This window comes from Lepidochelys kempii, chromosome 2 (assembly GCF_965140285.1).
Source record: "Lepidochelys kempii isolate rLepKem1 chromosome 2, rLepKem1.hap1, whole genome shotgun sequence".
NCBI classification, from domain to species: domain Eukaryota; kingdom Metazoa; phylum Chordata; order Testudines; family Cheloniidae; genus Lepidochelys; species Lepidochelys kempii.
Window position 1 is genome coordinate 32,437,785 of NC_136381.1, and position 19,917 is coordinate 32,457,701.

A 19,917-nucleotide genomic window follows, 5' to 3' on the forward strand; every position below is an offset into this window, starting at 1 on the left:
CAACAATTTGCACAGAAGAAATTTTTTGCGCACACGGCCTGTCAAAAATTAGAGGGAACATTGCATATAACCCTTTCTAAAATGTAAACTTGTCTGAAATTTTCTGTAAAATTGTTTGGTGCGAGTAAAGGATGTGTGCATGGTTAAGGGTGAGTGTGAAAGCCATCACAATGTCCAGATGGTCAAGAAGAAGTGAGAGACTTGGAGAGACAGCAGGAAACAATCAGAAAAAATCCATTGCATCTGATGCTAATCGAGTTAGCAGCATTGACGACCTCAAAGGTGAGGCAAACACCCCCAAAGGCGAGACAACAAATAACAGTGGAAAACCCCAAGATTAACACCACTTACAGACTCAAAATCCATAGACTAAAGTGGGAATTTACAAGTATAAAGCTGGGGTGTTTTGCCATAGAACTCTGGGTTCAGACCTGCAAAATCTCGGAGCATCGAATCGCTAGTGACAGAGCTCAGTTCCTCACTCGTGCTCAATCTAACTGGCCATTAGATTGACTCGAGCTATGACACATTGTTAACTATAAGACCATCTGCAGGACGTGTGTGAGAGATTGAATGCATATGCTAACTGTTGTATTTTCAAAAAAGGCGGCATGTTGCCTTTTTCCCTGAAAAAGATCATGTGTGCTTCTTATAAGCATAACAAATGTGTTTGTACTTACTAGGTTGATGTATTCAAAAATCATAAAAAATGTATTGATTTAATGTAATGACTTAGTGCAAAGTAGCAAAAGATGCCTGGAAATTAACATGTCACCAGCTTAAAAATCACTCAATATAACAGAAGATAAGAGCCTTCAAAACATACATAACCACAAAAGTTTTTTTTTTTATTAAAACAGCAAGTTTAAGAAATTAATGCAGTATAATGATACACCTGTAACTAATCATACAAAAATGAACTTAAATTCTAAAACATGAAAAATGTATTCCAATTTCTGGCATGACTTACATAATACAGACACACAAAAATACTGTACTCAGAATTAATGTCAATCTTAAAGACTGGCATGCTGGGCAAGGAAGGTTCTTATTCTTTGTAGGAGTTCTTTCTTTACACTGTCTGGTACCAAAGCTGAAATACAAATAAAAAAAAGCAGGTAAGAAATAGGGGAAAAAGAAAAAGATATATGTAGCGCAGTATATCATAAGTTGACCCTGCAATTCTGATGCATGATAGACTTTCTTAGAACTCCACCAGCCAATTCAGCAATCTCCTGTTGGGGTTGGAGAGCAGTCCAAAGAAGAAAGGAAGGATTTATATTCGGCAGTAGGTGGGATGCAATCAGCAGCAAAGGATCTGACTCACTTTCTGCCCCATAAGCTCTGTTCTCCCCCATAAGCTCTGTTCTCTGAAGAGAAGAGCTAGGGCAGCGATTCTCAAATTTCATTGCACCGTGACTCCCTTCTGACAACAAAAATTACTACATGACCTCAGGAGCCTGCCCAGAGGAGCAGGAGACAAGCCCCACTGCCCCAGGTGGGCGAGCTGGCTAAAGCTGAAGCTCAAGGGCTTCAGCCCTGGGCGGGTGGGCCTTTTTTTTTTTTTTTAAAACAGCTTTACCTTCTTTAACACTAGAGGTTTCCTAGATGGCCTGACTGGCTGTGGGGCAACTGAGTGGACTGCAAAAAGGAGACTAACACAAAGCACTTTTCTTCATGAGATGCAAATTGTCTCTCTTGCTGCTGCTCTTGTTATTGCCCCCTCCCCCTGATATTCTTACTGCCCTGTTAACCCAGCCTCACAGAGGTCTCCAGCCAAAACAATAGAGATATGAAAACATCTCTCCCATACACCACATGCACTTAATTCTACTACTGTCAGTGAGACCACTGGGGCATTTAATTGTTAAGCAGATTTTTCTGTCTTTTTCAAAGAAAGTTACATATAAAAATATTTTTTTTAAATAAATGAGTCAGCGCAGAAACAGTAAGGCTTTCATGGCAACAGGAATTTACACATGTAGCCCATTTGTGATTACTAGTTAGGCTATTATATAGTTTCCTCTACATGCAATGTGGGCAAGTTATTGGTGCTTAGACAAAGTTTCTAGAGTATTTAAATGTGTAAGCTTAGTGTGGAATTAATAGGTGTTTTTTTTGCATTAAGTGACATTACTTTTCTTACCTCTACCTTTGGGAGTGATTTCTGCCACCAAGTCATCAACAGTAACATGCTCTAACCCTTTTTCTTTGATTACATCTAGGGAAGACCAAGAAAACCACTTGAATAGTTGAATAGTTTAAATCCATTCATTAGAAAAACAGACCTATTCAAAGATTATAATACAAAACCTGCATATGTAGATTAATCATATATATGTAATCCTATAATTAATCATATGTATGTTATCCTACTGTGGATTTAGTCTACTACTATATCAGTGGGTGTGGTATGAGAACCTGAAAAGGCAAGTGCACAGATCCGTAAAGTCACTTGACCACCATTTAGCAAATCTATCCTGTATATACCAATGACAGGCACTGTCTGGGCATGTAGCAATGCAGCAATTATTTACAAGTCTTTGAACTGCAGCCAGAACAAGGCTGTAATTTCAGTTAAATATTATATGTAACATTAACCAGAAGCACAACTGTAAAGATTTGAAGACAATTAAAGAGATAAACACACTAATACTACACTGTCAATTGCTCAAGAATATAACAGCAATTTTGAAAGTACTCCTTTAGAAAGATCAGATCTACAGCAAACATATACACAGTATTTTTCCTGCTTTCCATGTTTTAGTGTTTTCAGTATGCATATTAGGATTATTTTTCAGAGAATCACTTTCCTTAAATATAGTAAATATTTTTGGGGAAAGGAATTTCAACTTTGATCAGCACAGTCCTGCACTGTTGGAATGTGCTCTGTATTTGTAAATAATGACTGTTGTAACCAATACTGTAAAATGTTTCAGTTGACAACAGAACTGAATAATCCTAGCACTATAAACTATTGAAAAATGTACTGTGACTGCCATAAAAAATGCCATTTGGGCAGAGTAAATCTGATCAGAAGAAACGTTAAAAGTCAATATTCAAAGTTTTTTGTTTTGTTTTGTTTTTTTGCTCTTAACAGGAAAACAATCATGTGCTGGTTTAGAAAGCTATTAGCCCTCCATGGAAGCTGAACATTTTGGTAATAAGAATTTTATCTAAATTTAATACATTCACTATTTACCTTTACTATAGACACTTGAAAACAAAAGTTTGGTACTTAGCAGTTAATCTGATGATGTTTTCCTTCATCTAAATCAGTGATTTTCATGAAAAATTTTCACAAAAAAAGAAAGCACAAGCACTCCTCCTATTATTTATGGCATACCTCTCTGCTTGCTGCTTTTGCTTTTATCCTCTTGTGAAATGAAAATCTCTTGTCAAAATGAAAAACTGTATCGGAATCAGTTATTTAGATGTTAGCAATCAAGCAGTCACACATTTTAGAACCTTAAATACAGCAGACCTCGGCAACTACAATGAGGTCCAAATCAGAGGAAATATCAAAAACTCAACATCAGCCAAAGATGTGAAAATGCATTTTGGGCTACCCAGGTTGCCTGAGAATTCGTGAACAGAGATACATCCAAGATGATTCCAAAACTACAAATCACCAATGTGAGTACAGGTGTGAGAAAGTATCCCATAAGAAAGCATTCATACCCTGCCTCCCACATTTCTCCAAGATGCTCTCTTGCCCAATAGCATTATCTCCGTCTTATTCAAACTGACTTTCAGGTAGTCAAGCTTTCATCTGGAACTTTTATTTGGCTAGCAGTGATGCACCTATTCTCTTACCTTAGGCAATAACTAAGGGTATTGAATGTAGTTAACCTTAATTACCTTTACAGTGTGCCTTCAACTGATCCTTCCAGCCACATTCAATTAATTTGGCTCTTAGCAGCTCTTTAAGGCTGTAAAGATGACAAAATTAAACTTACTAGAAGAAAAAGTGGTTTTAACAGCAAAGAAAGAATATTTCACTTCAAAGCAGGTTATAAAAAATACATCACTGTAAGCCTTTGTATGCACAGCTGCACACTAATTCATGCTGCGAAATAAAATAAGCTACTCTATTCAAAGGGATCCAAGATGGCCAGGAGTAAGAGTAAGTGACTTTCAGTGTAAGTGACTTGATTTCAAAGAAATGCTTGCAACTCTAAATTTGAAGTATCCAAACTATGTTTTCATTGGAGATTTAAACTGGGCATTGAATATCCTGTGATATTTTTATCATCAGAGAAGTCTAGGAAAGGGGGAACTTGCCTGGTATATTACCTCCTCTCAGCACAATCAACAAATGCTGAACAAAACTGAAAAGGATTCAAGACAGGTTCACTCTATTCTATTCCTTCAGCTATTTGTGAAGGAGCACGGGAGCAACCCTCCTTTACTGCCGGGGGTACACTGGATATGGGAAAGCAGTGGGATAATACTTAAAGAGGTGAAGGAGAAACAAATTAGAATAAGATGTCATAAACTAGCATAGTGGCTTAGTAGCATAAATTTCAGTCCTTTACGCCATGGGCTGGGGGCGCATTTAACCTTCGACTATCCTGCTTTGCTCAAGCAATCCCCCATTTTTGACTGAAGGAGTTGGACCAACAATCTGAAGCGTGAAGTCTAGTCCTCTTTGACCAGTAAGTTGTTAAGAGGTAAGATGTTTGGATGAGGAAGGACAAGGTAGGGGATTCTGGAAGACCAGTGGTTCTCAAACTTTTTTACTGGTTACTCCTTTCACATAGCAAGCCTGTGAGTGCGACCCCTCTTATAAATATATAAAAAAAGTGTTTTTAATTTAACACCATTATAAATGTTGGAGACAAAGCGGGGTTTGGGGTGGAGGTTGACAGCTGGCGACCCCTCATGTAATCACCTTGCGACCCCCTGAGGGGTCCCGACCCCCAAGTTTGAGAACCCCTGTGGAAGACCAAATTAAAGCAATTGTGGTTGCTTTGTTGTTTTGGATAATTTGAATTCAAGAAAAAATTCTACTGCTCCACCATTGTATGTAACAGAACACAATCCTGATACCATGCTTAGATTTTATTTGTGCAGTAAGGAGACTGCACCTCTCCCTCTTGGCCTGAAAAGAGAATAAATTGGAACCTCGTTGTTTAACAGTGTAATTTTAGATCTGTACAAAGATGTTTTCTCCATTAACAACATCATCGGTGTTCACTTGGGATTTATAAGCCAACTTTCCCAACTCTTATTATTTTACCAGCTTTTTTGTTTTAGTTAAAAACTGGCCGAGAGGGTTTATTTTTCCTTACTTTTGAATATTTTAATTAAGTCTTCTTTACTGGTATAACACACAAGATTTTCTCAACTGTTTTGCAGCATTTAGAATTATAGGAGGGATTTAGCTTTTTTTACTTTTTAGGACATCCTTCACGCTACATCATTTTATGACATTTAATAAGCATAAAAACCATATAAGAAAAAAAAATCTACTTACCGTTCTCGCTCTCCTGTTTCTATTAGTTTTTGGTTAATAGTTGCTCTCATCTGTGCATCTTTATTCATTTTGAAAACCTAGATTTCCACAGCAAATCTATAAAATTATAAAAAAAAGATTTTAATAGCATTGTTTACTAATCATTTGCAACATAAGAAAACATGTATGTAATTAAACAATTAAATTTCCCTTATGCTCTCTACAGTTTGTTAGGCCTGGTCTAGAGTAGAAAATTAGGTCGGCTTAACCATGTCAGTCAAAGGTGTGGAAAATCCACTCCCGGAGTAGCATTGTTAAACTGACCTAGGTCCCCAGGTGGCCAGTGCTAGACTGACAGAAGAATTCTTCCAGCAACCTGGCAATCACATCAGGGAGGTGGATTACCAGTAGGAGAACCCCTCCTGTCAGCATAGGTAGCACCTGCACTGAAGTGCTACAGCGGCGCAGCTGCAGCATTTTGAGTATAGACCTCTCAGTTTTTGGCATTTGTTTAATTTACACAATTAGACAAGAGAAAGATGTTAACTCAACTTACTGAAGACAGTCACAATAAGTCATCAATCACACATTGTTTATATCAGAAATACTGATAAACAGAACTCAGCAAAGTGATCACGATTGAACCTTACTGTCCTCACATAAATTCAGAAACTACTGTTCACTGCTGATGACCCAGCCAAATTGTATATGATAATCTTTGCTTCCTGATAAACTAGTGTTTTCTGCACATTCACCCCACTTTAGAATGCTGGTAAAAAGAGAAAAACTGTCACAGTTCTTAAAGTAGTGGTGCGATAACCATATTGTTCCCAGGATATTTAAGTCGCAAGGTGGGTGAGGTAATCTCTTTTGTTGGATCAACTTCTGTTGGTGAGAAAAGTTATGGAACTTACACAGAACTCTTCTTCAGTCCAGAAGAGCTCCATGTAAGCTTAAAAGCTTGTCTCCATCACCAACAGAAATGGGTCCAATACAACAGAATCTGAGAGTTATGAACACTTCAGGAATGGAGGTTGTTTGTAACGCTGAACAAAACATTATGGTTGTTCTTTCAAACATTTACAACTGAACATTGACTTAATACAGCTTTGAAACTTTACTATTCGGAAGGAAAATGATGCTTTTAACCGTCTTAATTTAAACAAGACAAGCACAGAAACAGTTTCTTTACCTGCTCAAATCTTTTTGTTTTTTTAAACTTTCCCTTTTTCTTTTTTAGTAGTTTACCTTTAACACAGTACTATACTGTATTTGCTTTTTTTTTTTTTTTTTTGGTCTCTGCTGCTGCCTGATTGCATACTTGCAGTTCCAAATGAGGAATGTGGTTGACCAGTCAGTTCATAACTCTGGTGTTCGTAACTCTAAGGTTTTACTGTAAAAGATATTACCTTATCCACCTTGTCTCTCTACAGTTATTAAATCCATGGCTCTAATTAGAGATCGCCAGAAATTTTGATGAAGGTATGTAGAAAACTTTTGCTCCTAAATACCAGATCTTCCTGTGATAATCTGTTCACATGATAATTTCTCCACCACTAAAGGAAAGGGAGGACAGATAAAGAATTATAGTTTAATGTTCATAAAAGGACTAACGGAACTAACTCACTTGAGCCACTTCAGACCCACAGCTCTATCACCTTACTTCGAGTTCTGGTATTTCAGCCCTGATTTGAGGAAAGGCTGCTATCTGCCCTGAACTATGGAGTGATTCTCTGACATTGTCAAATAAGAAACTGGAGACGATCAAATTCAGCTGTGCATGTGTCAGTCTTACTGAACTGATCACTCTCTCCTCCCTGTGTAATGATGCAACAGCCAGCACAGAAGGCTGCAGCACAGATTTAGCAAAGTGGGGGTGAGATACTATAAAGTTAGAAGAGTTGAGCTCAGATAACATTCAACCAGAGGTCCTTTGTACTCTGCTGCCGAGCCTCTACAGGAGCAAGATAGAGACTCCATAGCACATCTGATAGAGAGGGACAACCATCACCACTCCCCAATAACCTGCCGTCTCTCCACCCCCAGCCAGTGACCAGACCCCCCTCCCTCCCAACTCCCATCATCAGCCAGTGACCGGACCCCATTCTCCCACACTTCCCCGCCCAGTGACCCACCTTCTCCCCACCCCCCACGGAGTGACCACATCTCGGGGCGATGACCAGACCCCCGCCCCTCCCTCCAGCCAGTGACCAACCCCAGGCCCTGTGAGTCGGGGCTGAAGTACACCCACTGCAGGGGAGGGGTCGCCACAGCGCAGCCGCCGGGCCCCGCCAGGGAGTCATAGAGTATCAGGGTTGGAAGGGACCTCAGCAGGACATCTAGTCCAGCCCCCTGCTCAAAGCAGGGCCAATCCCCCACCCCCGAGATCCCTAAATGGCCCCCTCAAGGACTGAACTCACAACCCTGCGTTTAGCAGGCCAATGCTCAAACCACTGAGCGATCCCTCCCCCCAAGGCATGGGGCCAAGCCAAGGCTCGCAGCCCTTTGCGGCCCGCGGCGTGGGGAAGCTCGGGCCCGGCCCCAGAGCCGGGAAACCAACCGCGCGGCTGCGGGTGGGGATTTCAGGCCGAGCCCCGCGGCTCCCCACCCGCTCTGAGCGCGCCCCGGGCCCCTCCAGCGGAGCGTCGAACCCGGCTCGGGGCCCCAGGACTCACCCCCGCGGCGGCGCGCCCAGCTCTGTGGAAGGAGAAAGCGACGCCGTCTCCCCGGGAGAATCCAGCCCGGCCAAGCTTTTGCCCGCCCCTTCGCGCGGGGGATCCTGGGAAATGGAGTGCGGGACGATGTCGTCCCTCGCTCAATTTAAAAACTACAACTCCCAGTGTGGCCTAAGGTCTGGGCGGCCGGACGTGCCGGTTCCCTCGGAGGCTGGAACTACAACTCCCAGCATGCCCCGCGTTCCGGACGCCCCCGTGCGGCATACAACTCCCGACATGCCTGGCGACTGACAGCAGCAGTCCCTTGCGGCTAGAGCCCTAAAACTACCATTCCCAGGGTGCTCCACGCTCTGCATGCGCCTTACCTGAGCCAGTAAAGGCCCCCGCGCTTCTCACACAAAGTCTCCTTCCAAACTTTCCCCCTCGTCGCAGGCGGTAGCTACGGGCCTGGCCGGGGATGGAGGCGGTGGCCAACTGCTCCCTGCGGGTGAAGCGGCTGCTCTTGGACCCCAAGTTCGAGGGCTACAAGCTCTCCCTGGAGCCGCTGGCCTGCTACCAGCTGGGGCTGGACTCGGGTGAGGGGCGCGGCCGCGGCCGGTGTTGCTCGGGCTCCTGAGGGGGAGCTGCCTCTGGCAGGGGAGCCCTGGGGCGGCAGCGCTGCGGGTGCTGCTGGGGCCGGGCCTCGCAGGAGCCTGCGTTTGTTTGTCCTTGTTGTTGAAGCCTTCTCCCCGCCGCGGGTTGCTTTGCTGCGCCCCAGCTGCTGGCCCCCGGGCAGAGGTGGCTGCCCGTCCGTGCGGGGTAAAGTCATTCCCGCCCCAGGTGGCTGGCAAGCTGCTGTTGTGCTCGCCTGCAGGGCAGGGGTTGGGGAAACAGTCTCCGGGGCCTTGGGCAGCCCCTCGCCACGGAAAGCCCCAGGCCGGCGGGGAAACTTTTAAGATGGCTGTTCCAGGTCTTGGGGCATTTGCCTCTAGGCAGAGGTCGCCGGTGAGGCCAGGGCCGCTGTCCTTGACTGATAGAGCTGCTGGCAGAAGCCTTCTCTACTCCTGGTGTAGGCCTGCGCTTTCTCTAAAGCCTAAATTTGTTAGTCTAGGGTGCCACAAGAACTCCTTTTCTTTTTTTCTCGAGCCTCTGTTGGTCTTCAGGTCACTTCTGAGTTTTGTTGGCTTTGGGGGTTTTAGCATTTCATCGTTAATATTTCGTTAACACGTGGTTGTGCTTGTAATGCTCCCCTCTCCCCATTGGCCTTCATCAGTAGTATCCTGATGTCCTCTTGTAGTGGGGTCCTTGGAGCCTACACTTGGCTCCATCTTTTAGATCAGCCCCTTCCTAATAGGTGTCCTGATGAATTTGAAGCCCTCAGATCTTCTGGTTTCTGGAAGGGAAGGAGGAGCCCATTTTTTTCCTTCCCATTCTAAGACTTCTGACAGTGTGTTTGTCTCCCAGGCTCCTATGGGTTGAGGTTTTTCTGTATTCTTCCCTCATCCCGTATTTTTTGGGAGTCCTTTTCCTGGTGAATAGCTAGTGTGTGTATTTATAGCCTGCCTAAGATGTGAACTGTCACATGTGAAATTTACATGTTCTTTGTTAGTTTCAAAGCTGCTCACAGAACAGGGGCTCTCAAACTGACCTTGAGGCCTTTTAACGTCACTCTTTTGCTGCTTGGGAAAATTATGAGCAGCAGCAGAGATACAGGAGCTGCCTGTATGCAGACGCTAGTATTGCCAACCTTAAGTGTTTAAAAATCATGAACTGGATCTCAAAATCATAAGATTTTAAAAACAAATTTGTTCTTTTTTAATTTGCCTTTTGGTTTTTGAGCCTGTGGTTCATGTATCTGAAGAAGTGGGGTTTTTACCCCCGAAAGCTTATGCCAAAATAAATATGTGCCACTGGACTCCTCGTTCTTTGTGTGGTTCACAATTTAAGCTTTGTCTCTTCAGTCATAAGAGCTAGAGATGCACTTTTTTTCTAATGGAAGCTGAGATTTTTATATAAAATGGCTATAAGATGGAACTTTAAGAAAAACACTGAATGTTATTCAGAGTAGCATCTGTGTTGTGCTAGATGCTGTACAAACAAAAATAGCTCCTGCCCCAGAGAGCTTGGAGTCTAGGATTATGATTGGACCCATCAGGTGAAGAAATAGAAGAAATTGGGGAATGGAATGGGAGGACAAGAGGATGGTAAACGAGCGTATTTTGCATTTTTTTTTTTCTGTAAATGTAGCTGAGTTGCAAAGCTTGTCTGTGGAGGTTTCAGAAGATGGTCTTCAGAAAACCTTTGATTTATTTTATAGATGGTAGGTCAATTACTTTTCCACCCAGGTTACAATTTCTTAGTCCTGTATGTAGTAGGGTCTAATTTTTATCACTGAAGCTCAATATCTGAGCCCAATGTGTGATCAGAAAGGAAAATGGCTTATTCAGCTGATAGTTATAATTACAATCAATATGCATGGTTGGAATGCACTGTGTGTTTCATATTTCAGGGCATGTCTTGTAATAAAACATTAATCATGTTGTCATGGGCAAGACATCTTATTGATCAGTTTTGATTCCATACTTTGTAAATCTTTTATAAATAAGATGTCTTAGGACTAAAGTGCTTTAACTTGAAAAGCAAGACTTTAATGTTCAGCCCATGCAAAGAGCACATTAGACATAGCTGTAGTTTTAGTTGGCGGTTTTGTAGTAGCTGAAATCTAAGTCCTTGTATAGTTTATTATTTTTTAGTATGGTAATAACCAAAATATGCTAGGTTATGTACCGTAGAAAGACAGAGACCCTGTCCTGAAGAAGTTGTAGTCTGAGGACTTGATCTTGCACTAGGAACCATAAGGATAGATCCTGTGCACGTGTGGAGTCCTGTTGAAGTCATGAGGTATAGTCATGGAGTTCAGTGTGCTGTATTGGAGCAACCTAAGAGTATTGCAATAGTTAAGGGTTCTTGAAGACGCATGCAGAGATGTTTGCAGTATTCTATTCTGGCAGCACTTCTTAGATGATGGCAGTAATAAGATCAGTAAAAGAACCTCAAACACTGTTCTGTGGAACTTTATTCATGAGAGTACATTAGAACCTGTGTTGTCCAGAATCAGAAGCAGGAGTGTGGCCTAAATAGACCAGTTGTCTGATCTGGAATTCTTGCTCTTATGTATTATATATGTGTTGGTTGACTGTACAGACCGAACATTGGGGTAACTTATTTGGTAGAGTCTGTTCCATCGGAGTATTCTTGTCCACTTTTCATTAGACACTTATAATGCAGTGTCAGTTTACATTGCTATGAAGTTATTGATAAACAGTTATGTTAGTACTGTTTGACTTCATCAGGGCTTTTCTTTTACAATTGAGTTTGATAAGAGAAATCTATTGTATAAGCACATGAATGTAAGACTTCAGGTGTACCATGAGCACACAAAAACTGTTAAGACTGTTATTAAGGTTGTAAAACTAAGCACTCAAAGTTAGGAAAAGCCAGAATTAAGGTTGCCTGTGCAACTTTAATTTGGCCTCCTTTTGTGTATGCATTCTGATGGTCACATACAATCTTTTCCACAGGACTCCCTAATGTTCTTTTTATCATTTTTTGTGTGTAAATTGCAAGCTAGTTAAAGTAAACTGCAAGGACAAATTCCGTCACATTATGTTGACACTCACATGGCTCATCAGCAGGGTTGGATCCTTCAGATCCACTGCTTAGACCTCTGCTATTTGAGCTAATGGAGTAACTAATAGCATTAGTAGGTTGCCATTCTCTGTGTGGACCAGCACTAGAGGTGGGATGGGACACTTGGCCAGTTAGTTTCACATATATTTTCTGTCATGAGAGGAATGGTGAGACTCAAATCTTGGATTCCATTCCAGGTTCTAGTGAGCACAGTCTGTTCTATCCTAGTTCTGTCTCTCCCCCACCTCAGGCTCCTCATCTGAGTCCCATTCTCTTCACCTGACTAGTCCCAGTCTCTACTCCTGGGGCTTCTCATCCTACTCCCAATCCCTGCCCATGGCTCTTCATCTGATCTCAGTCTTCTCTCCTTCCACTTCACTTGTTCAGTCTCCCAACTCCTCATTCCAATCCGACCCCCAGCTTCCAGTTCCAGTCTCCACATCTGGCTTCATGTCAGTGATCCGGTGCTGGTTTCCTTCTCCCACTCCCTGCCACACTCCAGTCCTATCCACAACTCAGGTTCCACTCTTGTTCCCTCTGCATTCGAATCGGGCAGTTCCCTTCTCCACTTTGATTGAGCACAACAAGGGGGCATTAAGAATACAGAAGAGACAGGCTCCCTGCTCTCCTCCATTCAGGTGCTCAGTCCCAGACTGGAACATGTTCAGTGTGGATGGGATCTTAGTGAACTGAATTGCTAAAATGTAGGAAATCTTTACTGAGCATGTGTAAACTGATTTTTACAAAGGCTTTTAACTTAACCAAATGTAGGTGAATTTCCACAGGGACTTCAAAAGGCATTAACTTCTATGATGCCAAATTTTAAATCCCTGCTCCAAAGCGTAGGAGCACTAGAGCTGTTCAGAAAAGGTCTCCGGAATGTTTTAATGTGTACAACAATGTATTTTTACTAGTCTCCCTCTCAGACATGGCTGAATTTTTTTTTTTAAAAGGGCAGCCTGAGGCAGACTCCCAGCATTAAAATTTCATCCTAAACAAAAGTGTCCACACGCTGACTTAAATATGATGCTCCTGTGTCCAATATGGGTGCAAAAGAAAACCATTTCATTTTGACTGTATAATTTGCACATTAAAAAAGTACTTGCTAATCTTTTTAGAAGTATAAATAAATGGAGGTAAACGTCATGAGACACTTTTTTTTCCTCCAGAAATTTCTGAACATGGATGAAAGTGTCACCTAATTAAAAACATGCATTTGACATTTTCTTGATGATTAAAATGGTGTCATCTCGGAAAAATTACTCCTGAGGGTATTCTGCACCAAAAAAAATGAAAAATTATGTGCAAAAAAAAAATTATGCACACAATATTTTAAAATTCTGCAGATTTTATTTGTCAAATAAAATTGGAGACTCCAGTATGGCACCGGGGAGCACAGGCCACTGGCTCTGCAGAGGTGGGAGATCACTCTGCAGCTCCGCCCGCAGGACACGGACTCAGCGCTGAGGCTGTACCCGACTGTGGCACAGCGCAAGGACTGGGCCTGCCGCAGAAATACCCCCTGTCCCTCTATGCCAGGTGCACCAGGTGTGGGCAGGGAGGCTCAGCCCAGCAGAATCCAAGTGTAGAGGGATACAGGTGTGAGTTGAGAGGGTTCTGAGTGGGGCAATCTGGATGTGGGCAGCTCAGTGGTGGGTGCAGGGGGGATCTGGATACATAGGGGCTTGTTGAGGGGTTCTGGGTGCAATGGTAATGGGATTCTGCAGGGAGGGTCCAGGTAAAAGTGGTTAGGGCTCAGCTGGGGGAGTCTGGGTGTGTGGGGGGGGGGAATAGAGCTCGGCAGGGAGGTCTGGGTGTGGGGGGTTCGGTGCAGGGCCCAGATGCTGGGGGAGTGGGGATCTGGGTGCAGGGGGCTCGTTGGGGTGTTCCAGGTGCAGGGGAAATGAGGCTTGGCAGAAGAGGTTCTGGGTGCGGGGGGAGTGGGGTGAGGCTTGGCAAAAGGGTCTGGATGCACGTAGTTAGGTGGATGGGGAAGCAGCTCCCTGTACAGTGATCCCTCCCCCTGCAACTGAGGAGTGATGGGTGCAAGAAATGGGGTGGTGGTGGGTGGGAGTTTGCAGAACTTCCTGAAGCCTGGGGAGAAATCTGGGGGTGGGTCTGACCTGGCCCTGTATGCTGTCTGAGAAAGTCCCGTCCTCCCCAACTCAGCTGGGACTAGCAGCTGAGCCCAGCACAGGGTAGGAGCCACCAGCCAGGTTTTCCTCAGTCCTGCCCCACAGTGATTAACCTCTCTGTCAGCTGCTCTGGGCACCCAAAACATACTGCTGGGCAGAGTTGCATGACTGCTTTTTTGTGGCTTCCCTGTCAAGTCATTTTCCTGCGCGGAAACAAAGAAGTCGGCGTATACTGCTTATACAACTGATATATTTGGACAACAAATGAGAGCTACGCGGATTGACACAAGCTGAGAATTGATATGACCTTTTTCCAGTGCAGTATTTCGATAAGCATACATGAAGTATTAGGTTTCATCCACAGGGTGGCATTGCAAAGCAAAGAATAACAATATGTGGGAGCATAGTAAGCACTTTGTGTCCAAAATTAACACAAGTTAATAAACCGTTTTAAAAATGTTTACTAGTAGTTTTTCAACCTAGAATGTATTGAAGACAATAAAACATCTAGAAAAGCTTGTGAGACAGTTACTTTGCTGCTGCTGGTTCATTGGACAATGCTTATGGTGACAGACCTTTATCAGATTTCATATTAAAAAAATCACTTGTGGGACAATGCCCTATCACTACAGAAAAATAGTTAGTATCAATTAAAAAAACCCAAAAAACAAATACCAAAACTTTCAAAGGTGGGTAAGGAGGCCTCTTTCCTTCTGAAAGTTCTTGACACACTTCTTAAAAGGCAAACAAAAACACACTACAGTACTAGGGCTGATGAAGATGCTGGTTTGAGTGTCCTGGAGGCGCTTCCTCACATTTAAGCCCCTTTGCTTTCAGTTTAAACCAATTTTTACTGAAAAAATCCCAGGTTTTACAAAAAGTATTATTTGTGGGTTTTTTTTTTCCTGGATGGATTTGAACCAGTGACTCAAACACTGTGTTTCCTGAAGCGTTCCTGTTCTTCAGAATTAGTTTTTTTTTTTTTGTAGAAACAACATTTCTTTTCTGACTGATCTGGCTTAAATTCTCAGTCATTTTCTTTTAGCCTAACCTCTGCTCCTGATTTACCTCCTTTAATCTCTTGGCTCCCTTTTTATTTTTTGCCCTCAGTTCTTTTGCTTTCCTCTTCATCTCTCTTAGGACTGCCAGGAAAACTTGAGCCTTCTGGACTGTAGAAGGAAAGGGCTAAACTTCCTCATCGTTTAGGCCCTTCTCCCATAAACACTACCTAAGCATTTGGTAAAATGACAGCAGATGGCACTTGTGCACAGGCTTCTTTTATTTGTAGAACCTGCTTCATTTTATTTACTTAGGGCTGAAGAGTTTCTTAAGCAAAACTTTTTGGTATAAGTATCCTTCAGATTATTGCTATACCTGGGGGAATTCTGTGCCAAAAATTAAAAATTCTGCATATTTGTCAAAATAACACAATATAATCATGCCAGTTTCAATTATTTTGGTAATTTATTTCAAAATATCTCTCAGCAAGTACATCTAACAATACAGACAACCAAAAAGATAGAGCAAAGGTTTTTTGACAAATAGATTCTTTATTAGGCATATTAATATAGAACTATGAGTAACAATTCATTTAAACTACAATACAGAAATGGATTTCCTGCACCTCTCAGAAGAAGTGCAAAGGCTTGGGAGAGTCTGGGTTAATGGAGAAGCTGAGGGAGGGGGAAGTAATTGCTGGGAAGGATCCTGGGAGTGAACCAGTAATGTTGCTGGGTGTGGGTGGGAGAAGTATGGAACAGGGTTTTTTTGGGGGGGGATGTGTGTGTTGGGGGGTGTTAGGGAGTTGACCTCCCCCATGCAGACCCTGGCCTGACCCTTAGTCTCTCCCATTCAGTCAGGCACATCTGCCCTGTCCCCATGTGTCCCTGCACTCCCATTCATTCAGCCCCTGCCCCAGTCTGTCCCCCCACTAGCCCTTCTGAACCTCCATCTGTGACTCCCAGCAGCCTTATGTGCCATGCTCTGTCCATATCCTGTGCCTCGTCACTTGGTTCCGCAGGCAGGGTGCTGTGAAGAATGCATACTCTCCTCTCTATCCGTTGCTGGTCAGTGAGCCAGCTGCCCTCAGTTCTGGTGCCACAGCAGACCCTGGCGGGTGAAAGGCATAACTGCAGTGCCTCTTTGACAGAATGTATTTTCTATGGAGGAAAAAATATCTGCAGGGGACATGAATTCTGCATGTGTGGAGTGGTGCAATATTCTTCCAGGAGTAGTTTACCAGCATCTTATTTCAGTTATTTAATATAACCATTAATTTGGACATTTTAAAAAAAGTACAACATGAGACCTTAAGTCCCACACTTGGGACTTGTTTAATAACATCTCAATTTCATACAATACCTGGATCCCATTAATAGATTTTATATAAAGTAGTTTCAAGTGTTCAGTGCTTTCTGAAATTATTTCAGGAGGGAAATTAAACAGATTAGTCCATTCACTGAAGCACATGTCCAAACCATCCAGTATCTTGAGTAATTGGTCATTCCAGATCTATATATTATCTTTTTGTGTGCTGCAAGAGCTCTGTCCCCCATTCTCATGACTCTCACCCTTGTTGATATAGCATAGCTTCATAGAAGTTGTAGTTGCATAAAGGGAGCATGGGGGTGGGGAGAGTTCCATGGAGTACTTTGAATGTTCATAAATCTTTGAATGTTCATAAATTCATAAAATCTTGAATTTAATGACGTTATTCTAGAGGGAAGCAGTGCAGAGAGCAGAATGTTCATAGCGCACACTGTTGATGAACAGGCAGATTACTGAATTTAGAGCCAAGTGGACCTTTTTCAGAATTGGTGGCTTTATTCCTAGGCATGATGCATTGCAATAGTCAAATTGTGAATGTGTGAACTGCTATGGCCAAATCTAAATCTTGTTGTATGATGCACAGACTTCTGCCCAGTTGTGTTTTAGAGATTTTAGCAGCCATGACTATTTGTCTAATTTGACTATTAGTATGTAAAAGTAACAAGGAGTCCAAAAAGACCCATGATGACTGAATGGCAAATTACTATGATGGAGGAGGGTAACATAGATATGGGGAATTCTTTGCAATTCTTCTTTTCCCCCATCATGCAGCCTCCATCCTGCAGCAGTTTAGTTTTAGTCAACTGTTGATAGGATTGGCAGAATTCAATTTTTTCATGTAGTTTTGGTGGATATCTGTTTTTAAGCATTTTTCTATTTTTATTGATTTTAATTTTTCAGTTGTACAATGTTATGGGTTTTAAGCATTTTTTTTTCAATTCAAATTTTCACAGATGTGGGAAAATATGGGGAGAGGTCAGACAATTTACTGACAGTAAATGCTGAGTTTCAAAAAGTTAAAGCTTTAAAACTGTTAAAGCACAAATTGTCAACATCATGTGAAAATTTACAAAGTATCCTTCAGTCTGTCAAGAATTATTTTTCTTTGCATAGCTGTAAATTTTAATTATCAATGGAAATATTTTTTGTTGGTTTGTGTGTGGTAAAATTGACATTTACCGATAAAAATCTAATCCTTCTAAGCCTCATATGGGTGCTCTTAAGCATCAAGATAGTAGGAGTTAATGCTGTTAGCATTTGATGTTAGCAAAATGTAGAGCTGGGTGTTGTCTATGTACTGCTGGCTTTTCTGCTTATGCTATTTCAAAATCTCCCCCTTCAGCTTCTTGTAGTTGTTGAATAGAGTAGGAGAGGTTTGAGCCTTGTAGGACTCCACAAGTGAAAGTTCTAGACGTAGAAGAATAGTTGCTCTTCAACCCTGTGGATTCAGTCTGAAAGGAACGGATGGAGCCATCTGAGTGTTCTGTTCATCCCTGCTTTCTCTCTGAGACACAACAGGGGTATTGATGGCCAACATGATCAAATGCCAGAGACATCCAGCAGTATAAGTAGTAGTTTGATATTTGTATCACAGTAGTGCCCAAAGGGTCCAACAAGGATCAGGCCCTCACTGTGTTAAACATATGGTTCCCTCCCCCCAAGGAGCAACCCTATGCAGAGACTCCCTTTTCAAGATAGACTAACAGAAGCAAAATGTTAATGGTATTTATCTTGTTGTTCCTATTCCCCTATCTAGGTGCTAACATGCTGAACGATTGCTAATCCAGTGTGCCTTTCTTCCATCCTGCCCATCCCGCAGAAATAAAATTGGGCTGTGTGTGTGAGAGAAGCAGCCAACCACATGATGCTTGTTTTACAGAGGTGCTTCTGTTCAAAGGATGGTCTTTCCCTCATTTTTAATGTGAAAGTTCATACTTGCAATGGCTCCTCAGCAGGATAAGTGCAATTGATAACTTTGATGAAACTTGATTTAGAATAAGTTTTAAGTGCTGGGAAACTGTGCACAAGCAGAATGTGAATTACCACACATTTTAAGCAATGTACTGAAGTGAATTAATAATTACGTCTCTATGGGTTACTGCAGCTTTCCTAGTAGTCCTTTGTGTTCTGGCAGTAAGTCTGAAGAGAAAAGCTTTATGTTCTATCTTGCTTTATTGTTCAATTATACTTGCAAAAATGGTATTGGTATTTAATCTATGGAAAATAAATGTAATTTGTGGGGGAGAAAGGCTGCTATGTTTATAGAAGTTGATTAGGACATTTTTATTGTAAATTGTGATTTATAATCCATTCCCCGGTAAATTTACGCAATAGGACTGAAATATATTGTTTAATTTCTTGTATAATTTCTTTCATAGCTGAGTGAATGTGCAATAAAAGGGACCCAAAAATGGTTTACTACTAACCTGTTAGTCTATACAAATTAAAATGAATCACTGTTAAGCTCTACCTCCCCATTCTGTTCACACCTACTCTTCTTCATACTTCCCTTGCCACTTCCATTAGTGTCCATTCTAAACCTCTTTGTAAACAATACTTCCCAAAAATGTAAAAGTTGGCCATTTAAATAGCTGGACCTTTTCTGCCATGGTTTTTTTGTTTCATTTTAATACCTAAGCTATTCTTTATAAATTGATTTATATGTTTCTGGAATTTAAAGTGTTGTGGAAACGCTAATATTTTAATCAAGAGAATAATACACTTTTTTCAAGGATGAAATTTCTTTTGTATTACAGTAAAAGCTGTGTTATCCAGTACTTTACCAACAGAAATGCTGGTTTATAGAGCTTTCCGGATCTTCATTAAAAGTCTGGGTTATAGTCCGGTTGGTGTGGGGCAGGCAGGCTCCCTACCTGGCTCTGCGTGGCTCCCTGGAAGCGGCAACATGTCCCTGCTGCTCCTGGGTGGAGGCATGGCTAGGTGGCTTTGCGTGCTGCACTGAATCCGCAGCTCCCATTGTTGTGTTTGAAAAGCTTGTTATCAAGTGAGACAATATCTATTGCTTTCTAGGTGAAAATGCTTCAGTATAGGAATTGTACTATGCCAAAAAGATTAGTTTTGTTAATATATCAGTACATGGAGCAGATGTTCCAATTCTTTGGTTCCACTGAAAGAATTGTCTTGGACGATCTTTCCTGTTAGTTTTTAAATAATTACAATATACTCACCCTGTTCTCTGGTCTTTCATTTTGGGGATCATAGCCATATAGGGCTGGAAGGATCCTTGAGAGGTCATCCAGACCATCCCCACACTTAGGCAGGACCAAATATACCTAGACCATCTCTGACAGGTGTTTGTCTACCCTATTCATGAAAATCTCCAGTGACTGGGATTCCACAACCTCCCTGGAAAGCTTATTCAGGTGCTTAACTACCCTTGTAGTTAGAAAGTTTTTCCTAAACTACATCTCCCTTGCTGCAGGTTACCTCTTGTGCTATCTTCAGTGCACATGGAGAACTATTAATCACTGTTCTCTTTATAACCAACCTTAACATGTCTGAAGATTTATCATGTCCTCCTTCAGTCTTTTGTTTCCCCCTCACTAAACATATCCAGTTTTTAAAAACTCATTAGGTCAGGATAACATCTCTTTGATAAAGCTTCATTTCACAAACACTTCTAGAGTGCCAT

General features: G+C 42.0%; 2 protein-coding genes across 6 annotated transcripts in view; one reads left to right on the forward strand and one right to left on the reverse strand.

Annotated features, from left to right (window-relative positions):
- Positions 1-823: 823 nt before the first annotated feature.
- On the reverse strand, positions 824-8,918 carry ENY2 (ENY2 transcription and export complex 2 subunit). Of its 4 annotated transcripts, none has more exons than XM_073330312.2 (5): positions 8,499-8,918; positions 5,480-5,575; positions 3,862-3,932; positions 2,147-2,221; positions 824-1,093 (listed from the first exon to the last, which is right to left on the reverse strand). In XM_073330312.2, the coding sequence occupies exons 2-5, from the start codon at positions 5,545-5,547 to the stop codon at positions 1,017-1,019; spliced, it is 291 nt and encodes a 96-aa protein (XP_073186413.1). In that variant the 5' UTR covers positions 5,548-5,575; positions 8,499-8,918; the 3' UTR covers positions 824-1,016. The 4 variants fall into 4 exon arrangements, with proteins under 4 accessions (XP_073186413.1, XP_073186411.1, XP_073186415.1 ...); XM_073330310.2 differs by lacking the exon at positions 8,499-8,918 and adding an exon at positions 8,134-8,242; XM_073330314.2 differs by lacking the exon at positions 8,499-8,918 and adding an exon at positions 8,019-8,042.
- NUDCD1 (NudC domain containing 1) overlaps positions 8,459-19,917 on the forward strand; it is a 149,761-nt gene continuing 138,302 nt past the window's right edge. Inside the window, exon 1 of one of the 2 annotated variants that reach the window (XM_073330307.2) lies at positions 8,459-8,708. In XM_073330307.2, the coding sequence (XP_073186408.1) occupies positions 8,591-8,708 (118 nt within the window). In that variant the 5' untranslated portion in view covers positions 8,459-8,590. The remainder of the gene's footprint in view (positions 8,709-19,917) is intronic. The other variant, XM_073330308.2, reaches the window with a different exon arrangement.